The 22072-nt window shown below is 36.9% G+C and overlaps 3 protein-coding genes and 1 pseudogene across 8 annotated transcripts in view; all 4 read right to left on the bottom strand.

The window, feature by feature from the left end:
• Positions 1-1822, bottom strand: part of LOC122084615 (F-box protein CPR1-like) — a 4491-nt gene extending 2669 nt beyond the window's left edge. For all 4 annotated transcript variants that reach the window (XR_006141954.1, XM_042653005.1, XM_042653006.1 and 1 more), the window contains exon 1: positions 637-1822. Coding sequence is in view for 3 of the 4 variants with exons in the window: in XM_042653005.1 (XP_042508939.1) it covers positions 637-1685 (1049 nt within the window). In the remaining variant the exon portion in view is untranslated. The remainder of the gene's footprint in view (positions 1-636) is intronic.
• Positions 1823-4802: 2980 nt separating this feature from the next.
• LOC122085005 (F-box protein CPR1-like) lies at positions 4803-7313 on the bottom strand. 3 transcript variants are annotated; one of them, XR_006141986.1, is made up of 3 exons: positions 5979-7313; positions 5452-5536; positions 4803-5071 (listed from the first exon to the last, which is right to left on the bottom strand). XR_006141986.1 is itself a non-coding variant. In XM_042653430.1 (2 exons), the coding sequence occupies exons 1-2, from the start codon at positions 7230-7232 to the stop codon at positions 5531-5533; spliced, it is 1260 nt and encodes a 419-aa protein (XP_042509364.1). In that variant the 5' UTR covers positions 7233-7312; the 3' UTR covers positions 5196-5530. The 3 variants fall into 3 exon arrangements, 1 of the variants encoding a protein (XP_042509364.1); XR_006141987.1 differs by having other exon boundaries at positions 5472-5536; XM_042653430.1 differs by lacking the exon at positions 4803-5071 and having other exon boundaries at positions 5196-5536; positions 5979-7312.
• A 5423-nt stretch (positions 7314-12736) lies between these two features.
• Positions 12737-15598, bottom strand: LOC122085174 (annotated as a pseudogene).
• A 21-nt stretch (positions 15599-15619) lies between these two features.
• LOC122084246 (beta-galactosidase 15) lies at positions 15620-16975 on the bottom strand (the record flags this gene model as incomplete). Its single annotated transcript, XM_042652340.1, is given in 6 exon segments — positions 15620-15673; positions 15832-15870; positions 15985-16049; positions 16170-16263; positions 16617-16712; positions 16808-16975. Coding segments are annotated over 6 exon segments (516 nt in total), but the record flags the coding sequence as incomplete, so codon positions are not given.
• Positions 16976-22072: the final 5097 nt, after the last annotated feature.

Raw genomic sequence — 22072 nt, 5'->3', positions numbered from 1 at the left:
GGCCCAATACAACAACAAAGCCTTATCCCAACTTAATGGGGTCGGCTAATAAATACCATAATATCTACCCTACTCCTATGCATAACATTGGCACATTCATTTATAGGTGTGGTAGATCATTGAATCTGTACCCTTCCTGACATTAAATCAAACATAACCAATACTCTATGCAGATAGAATGTAGCACACAGCATGAAGCAGAAATGAGATCTAGTGTTATTTCAATTTGAGAATAGTCTGAAGAAAAAACATTACCAAGAAACTTCCATCATAAAAAGAGTATAAGACAAGCATGTAAAACTAAAAATAAGCCTATTCCAAACAACTTTAAGTTTGGCTTCACAAATTCTCTTCCTTCAGTCCACTCTAGTTAGTCTGAAATCTTCAATTAGTCCACAAGACGTAAGCCTTCCAGTCTCTCCCCACCACATAATGTCAATTCAACATTGATATACAAATTTCACTATTTCCACCAAGCAGTTCTTATAGTTACAGCCTCTCCTCTCTAATGTGCAATGTGCCATCTAACAAGGGGAAATAAGCATATACTGCCTCACTTTTACCCAAGTAACTCAAATTTGATTCACATATAAGATGTCATACAGGAGGAAACAATTTTAAATATTATATTATTACCTCTGCCTTTTCTTCATTGCTGTTTGTTGAGCTCCATCTTTCGTATCGAGTAGAAGGAGACTCCCAATGCAGATCTCTGCTCCATTCCTATCTCGAGCATCACAAAGCCTAATATTCCAAACACTTCTACTACGCGGATCATACAGGATAAGCGGCGCTTTGTCTGCTGTATACTTGTCGAGTATAACTTCTCCATTCTTTGTATAGCAAATAGGTCTGATGCAGCAAAAAGGCCATATCACTGCTGATTGTTCAAGGGAGGACTGTTTCACCCAAGAATCCCTCACGCCGTAATCCTTCATCACCCAAACCTCAACACCAACCTTGGAGAAAATGCGGAGCAAGCAAAGTTGTCCTCCAAGAACCCCAAGATTCATATAAAACCCATCTCCCACATAGTCAGGCAGTGGAACCTCTCGATACTCCTCATCTCGAAGTTCAAAGGAAACGATAAAACTGGAGGTCGTGTCAGGTCCCGTCTTGCGCATTGCAACCCAATGAAGAGCATAATTTGCAAGAACCCCATAGTAGCAATGGCAGGTGAGATAGTATGGCATGTCCAAGATCCTTCTCCATGAATTGGTACAAAGTGAGTAAACCTTCACCTCCGAATCACAAGAGTAAGGGTAATCATCGTCATCATAAAACTCCACAACCCTAATCAGCTTGTAATCGTCCGTGGTGGGGTCGTAACCAAATCCGTAAAACATGTGACGGAGGTCTGATCTGAGTAATCTGACTGGAAATTCTATAGGTGTAAAGGGCACCTCATGATGCCTTCTGATAGAAGGATTCCAGAGCAATATTTCTTCGTCAGAGTTGGAAATACAGAGTAAACCGTTGCATGAACCCAATACCCTGGTTGTCATTCTTGGGTTCTTGAGCGGATAATCGAGTTCTACCTCCTCTTCTTGTTCGCAAGAATCTAAATCAAGAGAGAAGAGATAGCGACGTCCCAAAATGAGGCTGCGGTTGCTATTGCTTGCAAGGGATTGAGGTGCTTTTTGACGAAAGCAGGATTGGTTATAAGAGCACACCAGGTTTTGCATACACGCTTGAATTTCAGAAGAGACTTGACTGGAAGCCTTGAAAGTATATCGGCGATGAGTTCTTCAGGCGAGTTCTTGGTTGGTATCGTCTCCTCTTCGCTTATCTTCTTGGTGATCACCGCTAGGGTTAGGAACCCAGGTTCTACTTCGGAGAGAAAAGATGCAATGCGAGGATTCATTGAGCAATGGCGGAAGGAAACGCAGGCCAGAACACGGAATACGTGCAGACGTGCAGTGGGTCACAATGCGTTGTTCTTGGGGGGAGATTCAAAAAATGGGGATGGAATCAACGGATGAAAAGGGTGTCTGTGTTGGAAATATTCTGTTTTTGGGTGGGACCGTGGGACACATAGGCGAAATGATCTATGTGCTGCGGCCGCGCCCTTGTGTTTGGGTGTGTCTCTTTTGTCTCACTCATAAAACACTTACTCAAAAGTTAAATTGGAATGGATGAGTTAATCACGTAAATGATAAATATGAATTCATGAACTGAAAACACTAGAAAATCCTTGAGGAATTGGTGTGACTAAAATGGGCCATCGATCACTTCCTTTAAAGTTGCAGTTGCTCTATGATGTGAGCCGGGTTCTTGTAAATCAGCTCCAAGAATACCTTGCAAATTCTTCTAGTAATCATTGCACTCACTTTGCACCCAAAAAAAAAAAAAAAAAGTTACACTCAGCTTACTGGGCCATGGCAGGATACATCAGAATTGTACTCATTTAGACGATAAACAATGATTAAAAAACAAAAAGGAAATATAAGTTGAGATTATCATAAAAACGATTAGAAAAATGGGCTTAACCTCCTTTGCATATACTAGGAGAAAATACAGCACCAGTAGTTGTCTTTTCCCTTAAAAGAAATACCAAAAAGTCATGTCTTTTTCATTGGACATATTTGTTGATCGCTCAGAACATATCTTCCACTCAAAAGATAACCCTCTATTTTACAGACATTTTCATGAAAGAAAACAATATTTTGAATCATATATTATAAAATTATTTAAAAATTTCAACAATCCTCACATGATTCAAAATATTCCAAACAACCGGTAAACTTGATTGAGTATATTAGAAATAGTGAAACATGTTATAGAAATTTTTTAAACTTGAATTTACAATAGGTCTAATAAATCACGTCACAAAACACGGGTGAAATCAAACTTGTCAAATGTTCCTCATCAATATAACTAATTAACCTATTATCCACATCTTACCATTCGACTTTTTAGTGACCCAAAGCACGGCATGGAGAGATCATGTCACATGTGGGTTTTGAGCCATCATTTTATTTGGTAAAGATAAGAAGGGTGTAGAAGAAGTAATATTGATGAGAAGTAAATAGTTCGAAGAGGATCAGTGAGAATTTGAAGCTATTCAATTTTTTATTTTATTTTTTTATGCCTATTAAGAAAAAGATTACGCAATTCTTCAAGGTTTTCCGAGGTAAATTTTAAATTCAAAGAGAAAATCCAATCAAAATGATATAGGAAAAATGTCACTTTATGATCAATCCAGATAAGCTTATCTGGTTAGTCCATGTATATCTGTCACATGGCAATATGATGTAGCGGTTCTAAGCATTGGGTAGAAGAGCAATGTATAGCTAGAGCACATGCCAAATTCTAAAATTTCAACAAAATACCCTCTATTGCATGTCCATACACCTATGTATTGAATTGGAATGCACCCCTCAATAGTCTTCTTGTAGTGCTGTTTTGCTTTTCATAAATCTTAATTGTGACTTGGGACAGCTGTGTTACAAGAAATTAATATTTTAAATTTTAAAATAAATTAATATTTTAATTTACTTTGTTAAATCATCAACAATTTTGAAAAGATATTACACTTAATTACAATCAATAATTGATAAAAATATCAATATATATCCTGTTCTATCAAAAAAAAAAAAAATCAAAATACCTATATAAACGGTAGGGTCAAAAATGTCGATCTGAGTCGAGTTTGTAAATGGGCCAAGCCAATGGGGAAGCCCATCGAGCTTACCCCTTGCACTGTGCACTACTTATTTATAAACAGGCCGAGCTTAGGCTTAACATGTTTATCAATCAGGCTGGTCTTGATCAGGCCATAAATGTGTCAAACTCAGTCGAGCTTATCGGTGGAATTGACACTCATAATCTTTTGGGCCTAGATGTGTACTGCAAATTATCAGAAGTGAGTATTATATAAATGCATTTCAAAAGGGAGGAGGGAGGAGGGAGGAGGGAGGAAGCGATCTCGTACACTGGTTATAACCTCAATATGCCAAACATTTCAATTTAATGCATTTCTTCTTTTTCCATAATTGAAAAAAAAAATCTCAGTTTCTTGTTTGTAATCATGGTCATGTAGGGGCGTCACAGGTATAGTATAAGAACTGTTTCAAGGATAACAGGGATTCAACTACCACCAAAAGTGCAAGGCCGCTCTGAAACCATCTCTGTGCTAGGACCATACACAAGGACATTCCATCAGAAGCTTTTCCATTTTTACTTTTATTTTTTTCCTTATGAGAAAAAAGCTTCTGCACTTTAACCATTTGTCCTCATCCTCCCAACAAACCAACAAACCAAACACTACAAATATTATCAAGCTTCACAAAATGAAGAGAGACACTTCACATATATGAACCAGATCATGTTTTGAAAACCCTCCCAGCCTAAACCCATTCATACCACTATGAAGAAATAACAATAAAAAAAAAAAATGACCCATTTTGGTTACTGGGTCATTAGCTCGACAGGTTAACAAACCGGCCAACTGATTCAACACTGCAGCCAAACAGCCTAACGCTTAAGGTGGAACCCAATGCTTCACACCAAGCCAATCCATCGCGCCTTCAGACTGACATTCCACCACAATAGAATCTTACAAACTTCTTTTTTTTTTTTTGGGGGGTGGGGGGGAGAGACAATCTTCTTAGTGGCCAGGTTGGAAGGTTGCCAGGTGGACCAATGTTGTTTGAACCAGTCTCAAAACAATGATATAGATGACTGATATTATGAAAACTAACGATCAGAGTTTTGTGAAATATTCAGCAATGATGCATGTTATGGTGATATAAAAAACAAAAAAAAAATATAACAAAAGAATCCCAGGGGAGAGTGAAAAATGCAATATCAAATGCCCCACTAGTTGTATTGACATTTTTATAAGTGCTTGAACAAAAAAGATTGAAGTCAGTGAGTTGATATGTTCCAAACCATACAAAAACATAAGAGCACCATAAACAACAGTATCCAAATACAATCAACAGATTATGTACTGTACTGCAAAGAAGGGATACATAGGATATTTGTAAGCCCATGCCTTGATTGCCTTGTCATTTGTTTTCTCATTCCCAATTAGTTCATTGCTAAACTTCCACTTCCAACGTTAGCCCTAGAGAACAAAGTTCCACAAATGAGATACTTTACACTTTTACAGTATCAAGGTAAATAGAGGACAACAATTTTTTTTTTTTTCTTTGGGGGTGAAGAAAACGGTATTCATACCCTTAACAGCATTAAGAAGCAATAAGAAAACAACACATAATCCTATCATTGATTATAGATTGAGATTACAAAAACAACAATCACAACAACAACAACAACCACCACCACCACCACCAAAGCCTTATCCCCAACTTAATGGGGTCAGCTACATGGAGGTTCCAAGTAAAGATTATAAATTGAATTCTAAGGAAAAAATGGAACTTGAAGCATAAAATCAATAATATCACATTAACAATTGAGAGTATATAGCTTTGCACCAAGAAGCACCTCTGCCTTCATGTCCATACTTTTAATTTTCTTGTTCCATATTCCTCATCCTCAAAACATCATCTCCACATGTCCAACATCAGCCCTGGAAGAAACAAGAACCACCGGAAGACATCATATTTGTGGAAGGTAAGCAAGAAATGCAAATATCACCCTACTGAATAATAAGACAGCAAAAGCCACTTTCAGTATTTGTGCCTTTCTCTGTTATTATTAGGCATGCTAGATCATCACATCGGAATTCACCTGATGTTGACTCCAACATACCAATACTCTAAACAGATAGAATGTAGCCAACAGCAAGAAGCACATAGGAGTTCTAAAATTTTTATTCAGTATGAAGGCAAACCAGCTTTGAACTTGATTAATTGCATTTCAACTTGGAAAACTCATCAATGGGATTTTTTGAGATGAAACTATAATTGTTCACGGCAAGGGTGCAAATACACAAAGGTGAAAACAATTTTAAATAGAGAAATAGTAGCTCGACAACTCTACCAATTGCCATGTCAATAAATAATTATTACCTTCTTCTGCTTTTTCTTCTTTCCTGGTTGTTCAATTCCATCTTGGGCATTGAGTGGAATGAGACTCCCAATGTAGACCTCTGCTTTCATCCTATCTGGAGCACCAGGAATCCTAAGAGTCCTAACCCTTCCACTACGAGGATCATACAGGAGAAGCGGCCCATCTGACTTGTTGAATATAACTTCCCCATTCTTTGAATAGCATAAAGGTCTGGCATGTCCAAGAGAACTAATCACCTCTGGTTGTTCGATGGTGAACAGTTTCACCCAGGAATCCCTCACGCCGTAATCCTTCATCACCCAAACCTCAAAACGGCTGGAGATTCGGCAGAGAAAGCAGAGTTGTCCTCCAAGAACCCCAACATACATATAACTATAATTGTCCAAAAAGTCAGGCAGTGGAACCTCTCGAAACTCCTCATCTTGAAGGTCAAAGGAAATGATAAAATTGTCAGGTTCCAAGTCGCGCCCTGCAACCCAATGAAGAGCATAATTTGCGAAAACCCCAAATCCTCCGTAGTAGATACGATATGGCATGTCCCGAATTCGTCTCCATGAATTAGTGCTAAGTGAGAATACCTTCACATCCGACTCGCAAGGATCCGAATAACTAGAGTCCGAATCGCAAGAATATTGATCGTCATCAACAAACTGCACAATCCTTATCAGCTTGTAATCATCAGTGGTGGGGTCGTAACCTAATCCGTGAGCAACGAGACTGGGGAAGTCGCTTCTGACCAACTCTATAGGTGCATTGGGCAGCCTATGATGAGTTCTGATAGAAGGATTCCAAAGGAACATGTCCACCACAGAGTTGGATATACATAGTAAACCGTGGCATGAACCCAATACTCCGTTCCGCAGGCAGGAGTTGTACATACCGAGTGAAATGTCGCATGAACCCTCTACTTCGTTCGACAGGTCGTAGTCGTATATAGAGTCTAGTGAAATCTCTTGGGGATGATCGAGTTCTACCGCCGCTTCTTGTTCGCAAGCATCTAAGTCGACAGAGAAGTAATGATGGTAGTATCCTAAAATGAGGCTGAGGTTGCTATTGCTTGCAAGGGATCGATTGAGGTGTTCTTTGACGAAAGCAGGATCGGTTATAAGAGCACACCAGGTTTTGCAAACACAATTGAATCTTAGAAGAGACTTGACCGGAAGCCGTGTAAGTATGTCCGTGATAAGGACCTCAGGCAGGTTCCTGGTCGGTATTGCCTCCTCTTCGGTTATCTTCTCGGTGATCTCCGCCATGGCTAGGTAGCAGGGTTGTTCTTCGGAGATAAGAAATATGAGAAAACAGAGAGAGAAAAGAAGAGGAACGTTTATTCATGCCTTTCTAGAATTCTGACTTTTTTTTATAGAGTCCCATATTCCTTTACCACCAATCAGACCGTTACATGTAATCCTAAAATGCAAGAGGTGTGCCTATTCCTCCTACGCACGATTGAGGGCGTTGGTGATGTGTTATCCAGCTCAGCATCCTCAGTTACTACTCTGGACGAAACGCAGGCCGGCTGCCGGCACAAGAAAGACAGTGGTCCCCTTCACTTGAGAAAACACCCACCAGCCTGGATTTTTATTTATTACATTCTAAGATGACGGTGTTAGTTTTAAACCATCAGTTTTGCCTTATTTACATTAATGTCCATGTTAGCTTTTCTTAATGTCTTTTTACTTTTTACTTTTTTACCCTTCCAATACACGTCCATATATGAACGTGTCATCTCAGGTGAATTGCAAGGAATAATCTCTCTGATACGATGATCTTCGAGGTGTGAAATCAACTCCAGAACCTAACTCTGGATGGAGACAAAGAAAAGAGACTCGCCTTAAAATGGTGTACCCACCACTCCCCTTATTTTACTTCTACCATTTTGGTTGTATTTTGATTTGTTTCCCCCCTCCCCCCTTTACTTGTATCCCCTTATTCTTTCTCATGTTTCTCCTCACCCTTAGGTCTTGATTTTTTGCGCCCTTTTCTTATAAATGGGAGAGATTTTCATATCAAAGTTTCTATTGTCATTAGATATTATATGCGTCAAATCAAAAACAAATTATTAATTTTGATTAATTCACATTTATATTTTTATGTGTTATAGCATGTCTAGAGGTATGACCACGAAGTGTTCACAACTAGGGTTGGGGTTGGGCTCTGTGTTGTGATGGTTGTCTCATTTGTGTTTTTTGAGAATTATCACTAGACACAAATGTAAGTATACATTTGTGAGTGTATCAAACTCGATCATTCAAGAACTCTGCATAGTTTAATATTGAATATTTTATGTAATATGGTTTCATAATGATAGCCGTGTGGTCCCTCGAGGTCGTTATTGTTGTAGCCCAACATTATGTATTTTAGTGTACATATGGTTGGTATCTACATTTGACTAGCTATATATCATTCCATTGGATCATTGTATTTTTTTGTCAGTGAAATGACGCTATAAGGAATCCACTTCTTATATAGAAAAATAACTTGGGAGAGAATCATGAATTTTACTAGACGAAATTCTAGACTTGGTTTAATTATGAAATGTTAGTAAAACATTATATGGTTTTATTTTATGTACCATGGTTTTCTATGATAATAGTGTGGTCCCCTGACTTGAAGGTCGTTATTGTTACAGACCAACATTGTGTATTTCAGTGTGCCTCATTATGTATTTTAATGTAAATATACTTGGTATCTACAACTATGATAGTTGTGTGGTCCCCTAATCTAAGAGGTCGTAATTGTTGCAGACCAACATTGTGTATTTTAGTGTGCATCATTATGTATTTTAGTGTACATATGGTTGGCATCTACACTTGACTAGCTATACATCATTCCACTGTACCATTGTATTTGAATGTTAATGAAAGTGACGCTTAATAAGATATCCACTTTCTATATAGAAAAAATATCTTAGGTGAGAATCCTGAATTTGATTGGATGAATTTCTGAATCTGGTTTAATCATAAATTGTTTAAAAAATATTTATAAATTATTATTTCTAATAAATATATTTATAAATGTTTAATCATATTCTTTCATTATTCAATCGGTGGTTAGGATACTCTATTCAGTAGACTTGGGCCGACAGTAATTCAATTCCATACCCTAAGATCCACTGTAAGATATTGTTAAGTTTAAGAATCTACATATAGTGTTTTCTATCATTATAGGTTTTATGGTTATTACCATACTAAGGTGTCTCTATGTATAATTATGTTTAGTTAGATTTTTAAGTAAGACTATTAAGTTACCATAGTGTTCAACCAAATAGGATTGTACCACTTGGTACATAGAATCTAAAGAAGGTTCTGAGTTCTGACTATTTAATATCCTTAAGAGGATAAAAAATGTGATCATAATGGAGAGAATACCTTTCGTTGTCTTCTGTGGATCAGTAAACTCTAATTTATTATGATGTTTTAGATTCTATCTTTTTTTTTTTTTAATTGTCTATTTCTAAATACTTGTGGTTGACTTGCCCCCTTGGATTATGCGAAGAATTTCTCAGGGCTCCTTCATTGGTTAATTTTGTTTAAGCCTTATGTTATTCATCGTTCAAATATACCTCTTTTGATTTGTTCATATTCTTTTAATTTCAGCTGTTACAATATACTTATTTATTTTTTTTCTCGAAATAAATGTGTTTTCCAAAACCAACCATTATCCCCTATCCATATGAATTCTGTTTATTTACAAATGGATGTCCAGTTTCTCCTTGTAATCTTTTGCATCCTCTACCATATTGTGAGGACCGATAGGATTTTGCGAACCTCTTTCCTTGTGGTATGGGTTCAACGATTTCTATTGACTAAGATTCATCACCTAGATTAAGGTCTAAGATTCACCTCTAAATGGGGGGGGGAAAAAAAAAAAAACTCCATCCAAACTGCATGACCATGAGTTAGGGTTCATGTCCAGTTGTTGTCCAAGGAAGGGGTTAGGCACCTCGATCCACCAGATATAAATTGGATTTCAACCATAGATAAAAGAAAATAAACATGGCTAAAATACGTAAAAGAGAGAAGGATCAAATCCACATAGTTGTATCCAACTGTTCTATATGGTTACTGTACTAAATGTGAAATAGACATGCTGAAAAAGCACAGAATAGGCATGACAAACTAAATCTAATGTTCAACACATTGGTAGATATACATGAAAAAGAAGGAAAATGGAATAAATCGACATAACTTTGTCTGGCTTTACTGTATCATTAGTATACAAAATGTAAAACAAAAATGCTGAATTATAAAAAATTAAGACAAAAGCTAGCCCTAGCATTCATCTCATGGAATATGTAGCATGGTATCATGGACATGGGCATTGGGACCATGGAACACAATTATCATAATGTCATACAAAGCAAATCTTACATATGATAAGTACATAAACAAGAAAACAATTTAATCCAAATCAAATAAAAGCATATTGTACTTAAATGAGGGGAAAATATGGAACATGCTAAAAAGGAGAAACTTGCAATGGGGAAACTGACAGTAGAAAATGAAGTAAAAAAATCATAAAATTTTGAAACAATCAGATTATATGGAAGAAACCAAAATAAATAAGTTTGAAGAAGGAAAGTTTTGAAAAAAAAACTTATAGAAAATACAATTAAGTAGCCTGAATATGAGAATCCACTATTTGAAAATCTCAGGTTAACAACAAACCACCAAGAGAATAAATCCGAGAAAAATAGTAAATTAAATATTAAAAATAGAAAATCTACAGTAGATAGATGAAATGATAATATATAATTTCAAATAAGGAATTATTGCAAAATAAGGTATAAGAATCCATGTAATTGATTACATTTCATTGTTGTCTTACTAAAGACAATAGTGAGTTACGCTTAGTAAAAGTATGATAAACTGATGTGTAAAAACTCAAAATGAAAAATTGTAAAATAGAAATGAAAGAAGACTTATCATCTACAATTTTTGTGAAGGGTGCTTGGTAGTTGGAAGGACTTGAGCTCAGGTAATCTATAGTGCAAATCAGAATTGATGTGGAGTACAACAAAATAGCTCCAAAGTGTGATTCCAGTTTGCGAATCTCGATGATAATAACGGCTTATACTATGTGGGATACCCCAAAATGTGAGAGGAGTCCGATATTTATAGTTTGGAGACCTCTTGGTCAACCAAGATAGGTATGTAGTGAAGATAGGTATGTAGTGTTTTCATGTGTGGGATGATCCCTTTCCTCTTAGGAGAGAGATTTGGAAGCAAATATCTCTCAAGGGGTGGACATATGTTCACATTTATCAAATGGATTTACTACAGCATTCTAGGTGTCCTAGGGGTCTTAATGTGTGTCTAGGGTCATGCCTTGGGTGGCAAGTAGGAGATTTTGGCCGAGATATAGCTAAAGATTCACCAAATCTCTACAAAATTGTAGAGCCAGCACAATATGCACTCTGGCTATCGAGTTGACTCATTGTGTTTTGTCCAATTGGGTTTTTAGCTCAAATTAGGATCGGTCTATGGTTTCTTAGGTGGTCTTGATCAATTCTAAATGTGTCAAAGCCATATTTTAATTTTGTAAATATTTTTGTTCAATTAATTAACCATCCTATGCCGGTATAGAAGCAATAATACATATCCTAGGTTTAAGAAAAGATCATAACATAAGTATAGAATCACTCTATGGCTTAAGGGGTTCCCAACTCATTATTGCTTAGCCCTTCCAAGGGTGACAAAATGTGGTGTTTACAAATATGCCTATTATGCCTTTTGTTGCTTATCTACTATTACCAACTAGAGACCATTCAATCATAATTTTCTGATGGTTGTACTGACCCAATCACCCATAATAGTGGTTGAACCTCGGTTTTGTTGTATCAGTCAAAATTTCATTATGTTTTATTGAGTTAGGGTAATTTACAACGCTACCCTAGAGAATGCTAATATTAGAGGGACAACAACTCTGTGAAGTTGGTAAGGTTACGTAAACACTTGCCCCCCTAGACCTTGCCGTAGCAGGAGCCTCGTGCTTACATGTTGTATTTTCGTGAATTCTCTTGACAGTCCTAGAGAATTCAGGTGTGACCCAACTTCGGAGAACCTTGGGTTCCTCTTGTTAACCACACGGTGGTGAAGAGGTCAAACCATATTGTGCGATGAGCTGTGCGGGACACCCTGAGAGGGGATGTGGCAATGGCAATTTGGGAATAGAGAACCAATGAAGATAATGGTAGACTTCACATAATCAACATCAACTCCGGACGGTTTTTGGATGGTTTGCTTAATCCATGCCAAGGTGGAAATTGTTGGGTTTATATCTTATATTATATAATGGGTTCACACAATTATTATTAGATTGCATATGTTTGATTTGGGTTCTAGGTCCATTATATGTATAAGAATATTGTGGTTGCATGGGGATTAGGATTTATATGATTTCCCACATATTGTTTTTGTAAGAAAACCCAAACACAAGCACATAGTGATTAATCGTTTTTTCGAACATTCCTCTTGTTCGGTAAGATTGTTTGCTTAATTTCTTTCTCGTGTTTACATTCATTCCCAACACAAAAGTGTCCCCTTTTTTTTTTTTATCAATTCAAGTCAAACAGATTGGAGCTGAACTAAATGCAGAGCTGCTTATAATATTAAGATAAGCCTTAAGAAACGCAATGTTTACTGTTTCATATGCTTTGGTTTCCCTCTAAAAATCTAAAATCCTTAAACAAAGAAAAAAAAAATTCAAAAATTCAAAAATCTCAAATTAATTGAGAAAAAAAGAAAGAACATTTTATTTAACAGGTGGCCTCCACAGCAAGTCTCTTGGTGATGCCGCTGCCACAGTTGGTAGAGCCCAGAGTTGCTTCTGAAGCATCAATGGTACAACTTTCCTTCCCAACACAAGCCTTCTCAATGACTGACAAAGCATTTGATGCCTCACAAGTACCTTTCTCAAAGGCTCCACATATCCCTTGAGCATCACCAAAGCTTGCAAACCTGATCTGAGAGATGGTTCGACCACTTGGCAAGAAAGCTCCAATTTCTTCCCTTGTTCAACATTCCCACAAGCTGACCCAACGGTGATGGTTTGGAAATTCACAAATGAAGGGTTCCCTCCCAGCTCTTCAAACAAGACCAATGTATTCTTATCATCATGTAGGAAGGACCATGGGACATGGTAATACCTTTGAGAAGGTTGCCCACAATTTGTCAAACACTTGGTGTTACTATAGGCACCACAGTAGTCACACTTAGAATCAATGCTGCAACCATCTTCATCAGCAAGGAAGGTTGGCCAGCAGCTACCAATGCTCTGACCATTAACCCAAGCATAGCCCTTACCCAAACCTTGCAAGTCCACCACAACTGGTTCTGTTCCTAATGGAGCCTTGAAGCTACTCTGCAAATACCCAAAAAAATCAAAAAAATCAAAAAAATCAGAGATGAAAACAAATAGATTTAAGGGTTTGAATGATGATAGGAATTAAACAGAAAGAGAGTTGTTTACAACCTTGTACCAAGACATCATCCTGTTGATGGGAAGATCCTACGTGTACCATCCCCTTTGGGATTGGACTTCATAGAGATGTCTCTCCTCACCATGCAAACCCACCTTGTAAGTTCACTTGTATGAAGACAAGTCCTTGCTTATCTCCTCATTCATCTTATTCTTTCCAACTAACACCACCGGTCCCAAAATTCCGTCCGGTGCAGTATCATAGAAGGCACAATAGTTCTTCAACCCAACTGTGACACTCAACAAAACAATCAAATTCTTGCCAGAATTAACCTTGATATTCTGCTCAAACACAAAATTGGAACCTCCAATTTTAGCCCATTGAGATCCAACATGTTTGCCATTGAGAAAGGCATGGAGTACATGACCTGTAGTGTTCACTCTTAGGGTTATGTCCTGACCAAAGATAGGATCTTGTTTATCAATGTTAACATTGGTCATGTACCAGAGGTAGTCAATGGCATCATCAGTGGCCTGCTTTTGCTCCAAGAGTTGGTTGATGGCAAAGGCATCCTTTCCATGAAGGGTAGTATCCCTCACATCTTCAGGCCTCCATTCCCAGCTGAGGCTTCTGGGTTCATCTTCTGCTCCATTTGGCTTCTTGACCATGATGGAAGTTTGAACATTAACCTTGGCAGTGTTATAGGCTTCAGTTTTGCAGTCTGGTAGGATACTAACAGACCATGCAGGGACTGTATGTTGAGTTACTTGGAAAGTAATAGTGGCATCAGTGGTCTCATTGGCATTGCCAATGAAGCAGCTAGATGTTTCACTAGTGGTATACACAGTTGCCTGTAATAATAAAGCTTCTTTAAGTTATGGTTCTAATAGTTCGAAAAATAAAAAAAAATAAAAAAAAATCCAATATAGACATCTATGTTAGAAACTCACTGTAACAGAATTTCTAAAGTCAGTGGTATTCACATCTCCATATGTGAGAACTTTCTCCATTGATTTAAGGAGAAGATGAAGTTCCTTCAGATGTCCCCATTTGGGTTGATTCAGATTTCCTATAATTTAAATTCAAATAAATAATTAAAGATAGAACAATACAAAGCATATTATGAGTAAAGCATTTATAGAAAAGATTGATTTGATTACCAAATTCATCAAGGGGTGCATCATAATCATAAGTGGTGGTGATATATGGACCACCTGCAACCCTGCCAAAGTTTGTGCCACCATGGTACTAACAAAATTATTAGAAATTATCAGTGAAATATCATAATAAGAAGAAGAAAAATATAAGATATGGCAAAAAATACTAACCATATGGTAATTTTGGAAAGCACCACCAGTTTGAAAAAACCTTGCAACTGAATAAGAAAGATCCTCAGCAGTCCTGTGTGGGTCTTTACCACCCCAATTCTTAAACCTGGAATTCACATTCATGTATAATTAATGGAACAAATATCAAAATATCAGATTTAACTAAGGAGAAAAGAGTCAAGAAAACACACCAGCCAGTCCAATTCTCAGTCCACATCTTAGGGGTATTAGGGTTGGTTGGGGTGAAATTATCACAGTACCAACCATTACATGAGTTGATCTGTTTATTAAAAAAAATCAAAATAGCTAGTAATAACACGATATGGATAGCCCACTATCAATGGGGTTGGTAGCCTAGTAGTGAAAATGCCCTCAATCTATCACCGCTCGAGTCGGTTGGTTGTGAGTTTGAGTTTTAGCATGCCCACTATTTCCCATTGGACCTGCAGAAGCGCTGCTTGCTATACGAGGGTTTGTCCTGGGGGCTATGATCATTACCATGGAGCACCCTTTTGGATTACCAAAATAGAAAAAAGATAACTCTTTCTAAGGGGCTCTATTCTACTCATCCAATTGCCTTAGAACCAAGGATCAAATGCTCTAATACCATTGATACAAATCTTTACTCAACCCATAAATCGGCTTATAAGTTGAGGAAATACAAGATCGCATCAATCTATATCTAATCCATTCCTAACCAATGTAGGATCAGCCCCATGTGACCGATATGGGATTGTAAATAATACTTAATAGTCTATGCAAGAAGGTAAAAGGAAAGTTGGAAAAAAAAAAAGGGACATTACTATAGGTGGAGTAGCATCACTTTGTTGGCACAAATTCATGGGACATCAATACCAAGGGATTCAGCCATATTAGCACACCAATTAATGTATTGTTTTCCAGCATCTCCATAACTTGACATAATGTTTCCATATTCATTCTCAATCTATTATGTATAAATAGATTAATAAAATATTAACAACTAATCATAATATTACATAAAAGGGATAAATTTGAGAGAAAAAAAAAATCTAGAAATTTATAACAAACCTGAGCAATGATCACGGGTCCTCCTTGTGATGCAAAGAGATTTTCTTGCTTTACCATATCCACTATCACGGTGGTGAAGTTTTGCATCTCATTCTGAAAAGGATAGAAAAAAAAAAAAAAAACATTTTAAGTATTTAATATTTGAATTCCATAATTATTTAAAAAAAAAAAAAGCAAAAGTAAATAAAAAAAAGTTAGTAAAATTACCTGATACACAGTATTCATTGTCCTCAATTCAACTCCCGGCATGTTATGCAACCACATAGGAAATCCTCTAAAATAAAGAACATAATATATCAAGAAATTAATAAATATAAATACCAAATAAATATGAGTATAAAACAGTAAGAACAAAGAAAAAAGAAAAAATTACCCATAGTTCCATTCAGCACAAACATAAGGCCCAATTCGAAGAATAGCATAAAGTCCAGCATCTTGGACTGTTTTGAGGAATCGAATAAGGTCTTTGTTACCTATGAAATCATACTAAATATACCAAAAAAATAAAATAAAAATTAAAATAAATACAAAAAATAAAGTAAAAAAAGAATAATCGAGTTTTCCTACACCCACAGTGAATGCACAGGACTTTAGATGGGCACAAGAGGGAATCCTATAGATAAACCGAGGAAAATAGTGAGACCTTATGAGGGTTTGTGACCCGTAGGATGATGTGGTGAACTTTCTTGCGTGGTTAAAAAAAGCTTTCTTAAAAATTGAATCAAAGACAGTTTTTTTTTACCCTGTGATTTCAGGGATCAGTCCATTGTAGCCGTAGAAAAACTCAATTTTTAGAATCAATTTATCTAAAACAAAAAAAAAATTAAAAGAGGAAGAACCTGGCGACGTATAGGCTCATGAATGTTCCAAAAGACATAGGTCTCAATGGAATCAAGGCCACCTTCTTTTCCTTTTCTAATCAAATCTGGCCACATCTGTTACATCACACGGGTAAGAAATAAATCCATCAGTACAAAAGAACCCATTGAAAGAGATTAAGAAATAAAGAAAACCCATTAAATAAAATCACCTCTTGAGTGCTAAGAGGGTAGTGAATTGACCCAGACAAGAAAACCTTTCTCTGCCCATTGATTTTGATTGCTCTTCCATCATAAGAAACATTAGTAGCCAATACAGAGAAACAACTTAGAAAAACCAAACACATTACCAAAAAGAAAGCTCTTATTGATGAATCCATGACTGTTAACTTCCTTCACTGATAGAAGCAGAAGTGATCAGAGTGAAGAAGCCATGGAGTGTATGTATTTACAGACTATAGTTAATAGTTGATAAGGTAAATTGATCGAATAGGATAAGACTAAATTGGTACCCCCAAAAGAAAAAAGATCAGGTTAAATTCTAGCTATTTGTAGTTGACAAGGTACCTAATTATAGTTACCCTATAGGACTAAAAATCTCATTAATAGTATTTCTAATCTCTATAATCTCTTTTCTTTAGGCTGTTACATCGGATAGGGTTCCTCTCCATTTAGCCCATGGACCATGGAGTGATCCTACAGCTGGGGTGACCTTGAGCCATGTACCTTAGTCCTCCCAACTGTGGGATCCCTCTATGGTCCTGCTACGCAACATCCCCATCTTCTTTCCTCTTTAGTCTTCTACTTCTACCATGCTTTAGAAGATTGACTTTCTCTTAGTGTAACAGGACGTCTGGTGTGCATTCAACAATCAGAAACATTTAAGTCACACGCAATGGGGTGACCTTGAGCCATGTACCTTAGTCCTCCCAACTGTGGGATCCCTCTATGGTCCTGCTACGCAACATCCCCATCTTCTTTCCTCTTTAGTCTTCTACTTCTACCATGCTTTAGAAGATTGACTTTCTCTTAGTGTAACAGGACGTCTGGTGTGCATTCAACAATCAGAAACATTTAAGTCACACGCAATCCAAAGTATTTCTGAGCGTTAGATTCTGCTTCTTGAGGTTTTCTATTTTCTATAATTCAAAAACTTTATTAATTTCTTTATTTGCTTTTTGGGTAGAAAAGAAATCTATATTTGATTATCACGGACTACACGCCTGTGAGCTGCTACCAACCTTTTATTGGCTGTGATATTTCTTAAACTTTACTATGTAATAAATTAAAACAAATCCCTACAATTTAGGAATTCATTAATAACTTCCAATCCTACACGTTTTCCTTCTTCCATCTTTCCATTTTTCTATCAACTTTCTCTCTTTCCTTTATCCTTTTAACTGATTTATCTGTTTCAACTTATCCTCCCATTCTACTTTTCCGTTTCCTTCTCTCATTTCATTTAGAGGTGTCAATCGATTGATTTGGACCGGGTTTAATTCGATTTCATTGGTTGAAGTTGAAACTTGATCCAATAAAGATGCATTGGTTTAGGGTTTATTATTATTATTATTATTATTATTATTATTATTATTATTATTATTATTATTATTATTATTATTATTATTATTATCGGCTTGATCTTTGTTTGATTTCGATTTACCATGGTAATATATTCAAAAAAGTATAAGAAAAAAATGTGTGTTTTCTAATGAATTCTAGATTGGTATTGGATTATATTGGTTTCAGCATGGTTTTTAAAGTTCGGTTGGATGTCTTACAGCTTTCAATGTTGTATGATTTGATTTCTATCTCAAAAATCCTCAACCTGGAAAATGGTCTAGTAAGCTCATATCAGTTTTGATTCAATTTGATTTAGGTCGGTTTAGGCTAGCTTTTGGCATTCTAGTTCCATTCATCCTCTCTACTCAATAGAGTGTCATTGGGTATCGAGTCTTGATCACAATTGACCCAATGAAGAATTTCACCCCGAACAATCCAATCTGATATTTATGTTGAGAGGAACTCTGCTTATCTGCGCCCTTATGCCCAGACAGTTGAGTGTGAAAATACCCAATGCACAGTTGGCAAAGAGTGACCTTGAGGGGAGCAGCCTTCCATTCTTTGCCAGGAGTACATGTGGTTAGGTAGTTCGAGCTCAGGATCAAAGGTTGGGTTCTTGGTGATGAATTTCGAAGGGGTGATTCTGTAGGTTTAAACCATGAGTGAAGCAGCTTCCACACCTGCAGCATGCCCGTTTGCTCATTAGATTGGGTACAGTAGGTGGTAGAGTGTCAATTCCAAGCCCGATCAAGGCCAACATGTTTATAGCCTAACTTGGACAGGCCCAATCAAGCCCAACTATGCCCAACCAACTATCACAATAATTTATATAATATATTTTTATTTTTTATTTTAAAATAAGATTTATATTGATATTTTTATCAATTATCATAATTAAGTAAGCCTTTTTTAAATTATTTATGATTTAATAAACGATTTAAAATTTATAAAATCTAAGACAATTAAAACCCATTTAAGGCTTTAATGGTGCATTAGCCCATTTAAGACCCGACTAACCCGGCCTGTAGAAACTTGGTTAAAGCCCAAAACCCAATCAACCCAACCTAGCTTGATTAATTTCTTAAGAAGGCAATTTAAGAGTGCAAGCCAAGAGGCCTGTCGGGCCTCGCGAGGCTTGGCCAAGCCTGACCGGTTGATACCCCTAGTAGGTGGTACAGTCATTCCATGATTGGGTAATGGGTCCTTAAACCCACCTTGGAAAATTCCTACGGCATTAGCACAACTCTGGCTAGCACCATAATATAGCTGAAAAACTACAATGTTTTAGGCCTTTAAACCCAGCTATGTCAGGCCTAGGGAATGTCAAATGGACATAGTTCTTTAAGGAAAATTCTATTGATAAGCACGTGTCGAACACACGTGGTGGAAAATGAAATATTAAGGCTCCATCAACCACAAATTGAAAACCGCTGAACTAGTCTGTTCCAATTTATTTAACCGAATCATTCATTAATGGGTAATTTACAGTGCCACCCCTTAGAGAATGTCATTATTAAAATGACATCCCCTGCATGATACCAAATTATACTTAGACCCCCTGTTATCGCTGTTACAGAATATACCTTATATGCTGATGTCAACTAGTATATATTTTTTTAAATATCAAAATACCCTTCTAAAAAATGAAGTACCTAATATACCCTCTCTCTCTCTCTCTCTCTCTCTCTCTCTCTCTCTCTCTCTCTCTCTCTCTCTCTCTCTCTCTCTCTCTCTCTCTCTCGTTTCTCTTTTATTTTCTTTCTTTCCCTGAATCTCTACCTCCAAACAAAATAAAGGGAAAATTGATTGAAATGAAAACTAAGAAATCTAGATGCTTTGACGATCATACAGAAACACTCTCTCTCGTTTCTCTTTTATTTTCTTTCTTTCCCTGAATCTCTACCTCCAAACAAAATAAAGGGAAAATTGATTGAAATGAAAACTAAGAAATTTAGATGCTTTGACGATCATACAGAAACACGTAATGACCCATTGTTGTTGGACTCTTCATCTTATCCTCAGTACAAAAACCCTAAGTGAAGTAGTTAACAGATCTCTCCCTCCCTCACTCCGTGTGTTCAGAAACAGTGTTTGAAACAACAGAAGGAAACCTTCAATTTCTCAGCCGTGGCCAAATGTTGAATCACCTGATTATATCAATCGATCAAACAGGAGATGGCTTTACCAAAATAGCCTCCTCGCCCATCGGAATAAGCTCAATGAGGCCTCGGTGTCTCCAATGTCCTTCAAACCCATGTTCTAAAAATAATGGAGTTTATCCAAATGGGTCTCCATTTTAGGTCCCCATTTCCATCTCTGTACAATCTCCACAATCTTGGCAACAGCCGAATCATTCAAAAGGGATTTTTCAATCCACCAACTACAACATGATCGTCCATCCCAATCTCCACAAACCGGATTCCCTTCCCAGGGAAAATCACATCACCTGATTCATTCAAATAAACTTTATCTTCCGTCCACTCAATAGAACCATCACTGCTCTTTCTCGAACAGAAATCTCTGCAGAAACAACGGTTTTGAATTGAAATTTTGGAGGTAACCGAATCAAAATCTTTCATAGATGTTGAAAGTCAGAATTTTCCGCAACAATATGGATTATCCAACAGGAGTTGGGGTTCTCGGTATATTCTATTAAATTAAAGAGGATAAACGGAAATCCAGGGTTCGGGTTTTTACTAAGCAAGTGGAGATTGTTCAATCCATTGGTTGCCCATCTAAGATTTCAAGGGCAAATAACATTGAAACAGATCATTGATACTAGTGACGGAGAGTTCTGTTCATTCTTCATTCATGGAAATTAGCAAGAAAAGTAGTTAAAAAGGCAAGCAATCTCACTATTCTCCAACCCTTTTGTGTTTCAGTCTAAAGGGTACAATAGTAATCTCAACTTCTCACTTTAACGGTGATTGATAGTAAGGAGTCTGAGTATAATTTGATATTATACAGAGAGTGTATTTCTAATAATGGCATTCTCTAAGGGATGGTGTTGTAAATTATCTTTTATTAATTGATTTCATATGAAATATTGAAATTATTTAATTAACGATTTTATTTTAATTTTTATCCTTCATATCTTGAACTGAAATTAAGACCAAACTGATTAATCTGAGCCAAACAGATTAATAATTATAAAATCCTCATTGGATCATATCATCATAGGATCGACCCAAGGTACGTGTATATCCGATTTTATCCATTTACTTATCGGGTCACTCCTTAGCAGATAGGATCAAACCCTTAAGGTACCCCTTTTTCGGATCGGATCCTATTCCTGTCCCTCTCTCTTGCGTCTTTTTCTCCAACCATCAATCTCGTTGGAACTCGGATCAGATCTTCTCCAATGCTCCAGTGCGTTGAGCAGGCATTTGATGGCTGACATTATTGGGCAATGCACCCATGGCCATGATGCACAATAGGCGCATTTGAGAGGTTCTGATTCCATATATAATAGGCATGGTTCCATTCATAACCGGTTGGTCAAGCACCAATACATCTTTAATCGGGCTACTGACAATTGGGCTCAATGGGCTACTGAGCAAGTCATCTCTAAACTGGTTTTAAATGTGTTGGACTGGATAAAAAAGCTCTAAGCGAGCTTTTAAAGTGTACGACTTTCTCAGGCTCTTAATCAGTTGATCTCAATCGGATGACCATTATGCTGGACCTCTGCATCGGGAATGATCAAATAATAACCGACCCATGCCATTTTTCGGTTTTTCGGTGCGGGATCAGAACTAACATCCTAATAGGTCTAAAAATAAGAAGGGCACGTTACCAAGAGCTTGTTCATTATTTATTGAGTTGGGCTTACACATGCAATTAAGGCAGGAATTTGTGGATGCATTGAGAGATGAGGTAGGTGAACAATCTTAATATGAACCACAAATTCTATT

Source organism: Macadamia integrifolia, chromosome 7 (assembly GCF_013358625.1).
Source record: "Macadamia integrifolia cultivar HAES 741 chromosome 7, SCU_Mint_v3, whole genome shotgun sequence".
NCBI lineage: Eukaryota > Viridiplantae > Streptophyta > Magnoliopsida > Proteales > Proteaceae > Macadamia > Macadamia integrifolia.
The sequence above is the reverse complement of the archived record's forward strand: the minus strand, read 5'-3'. Positions and strand labels throughout refer to the sequence as shown.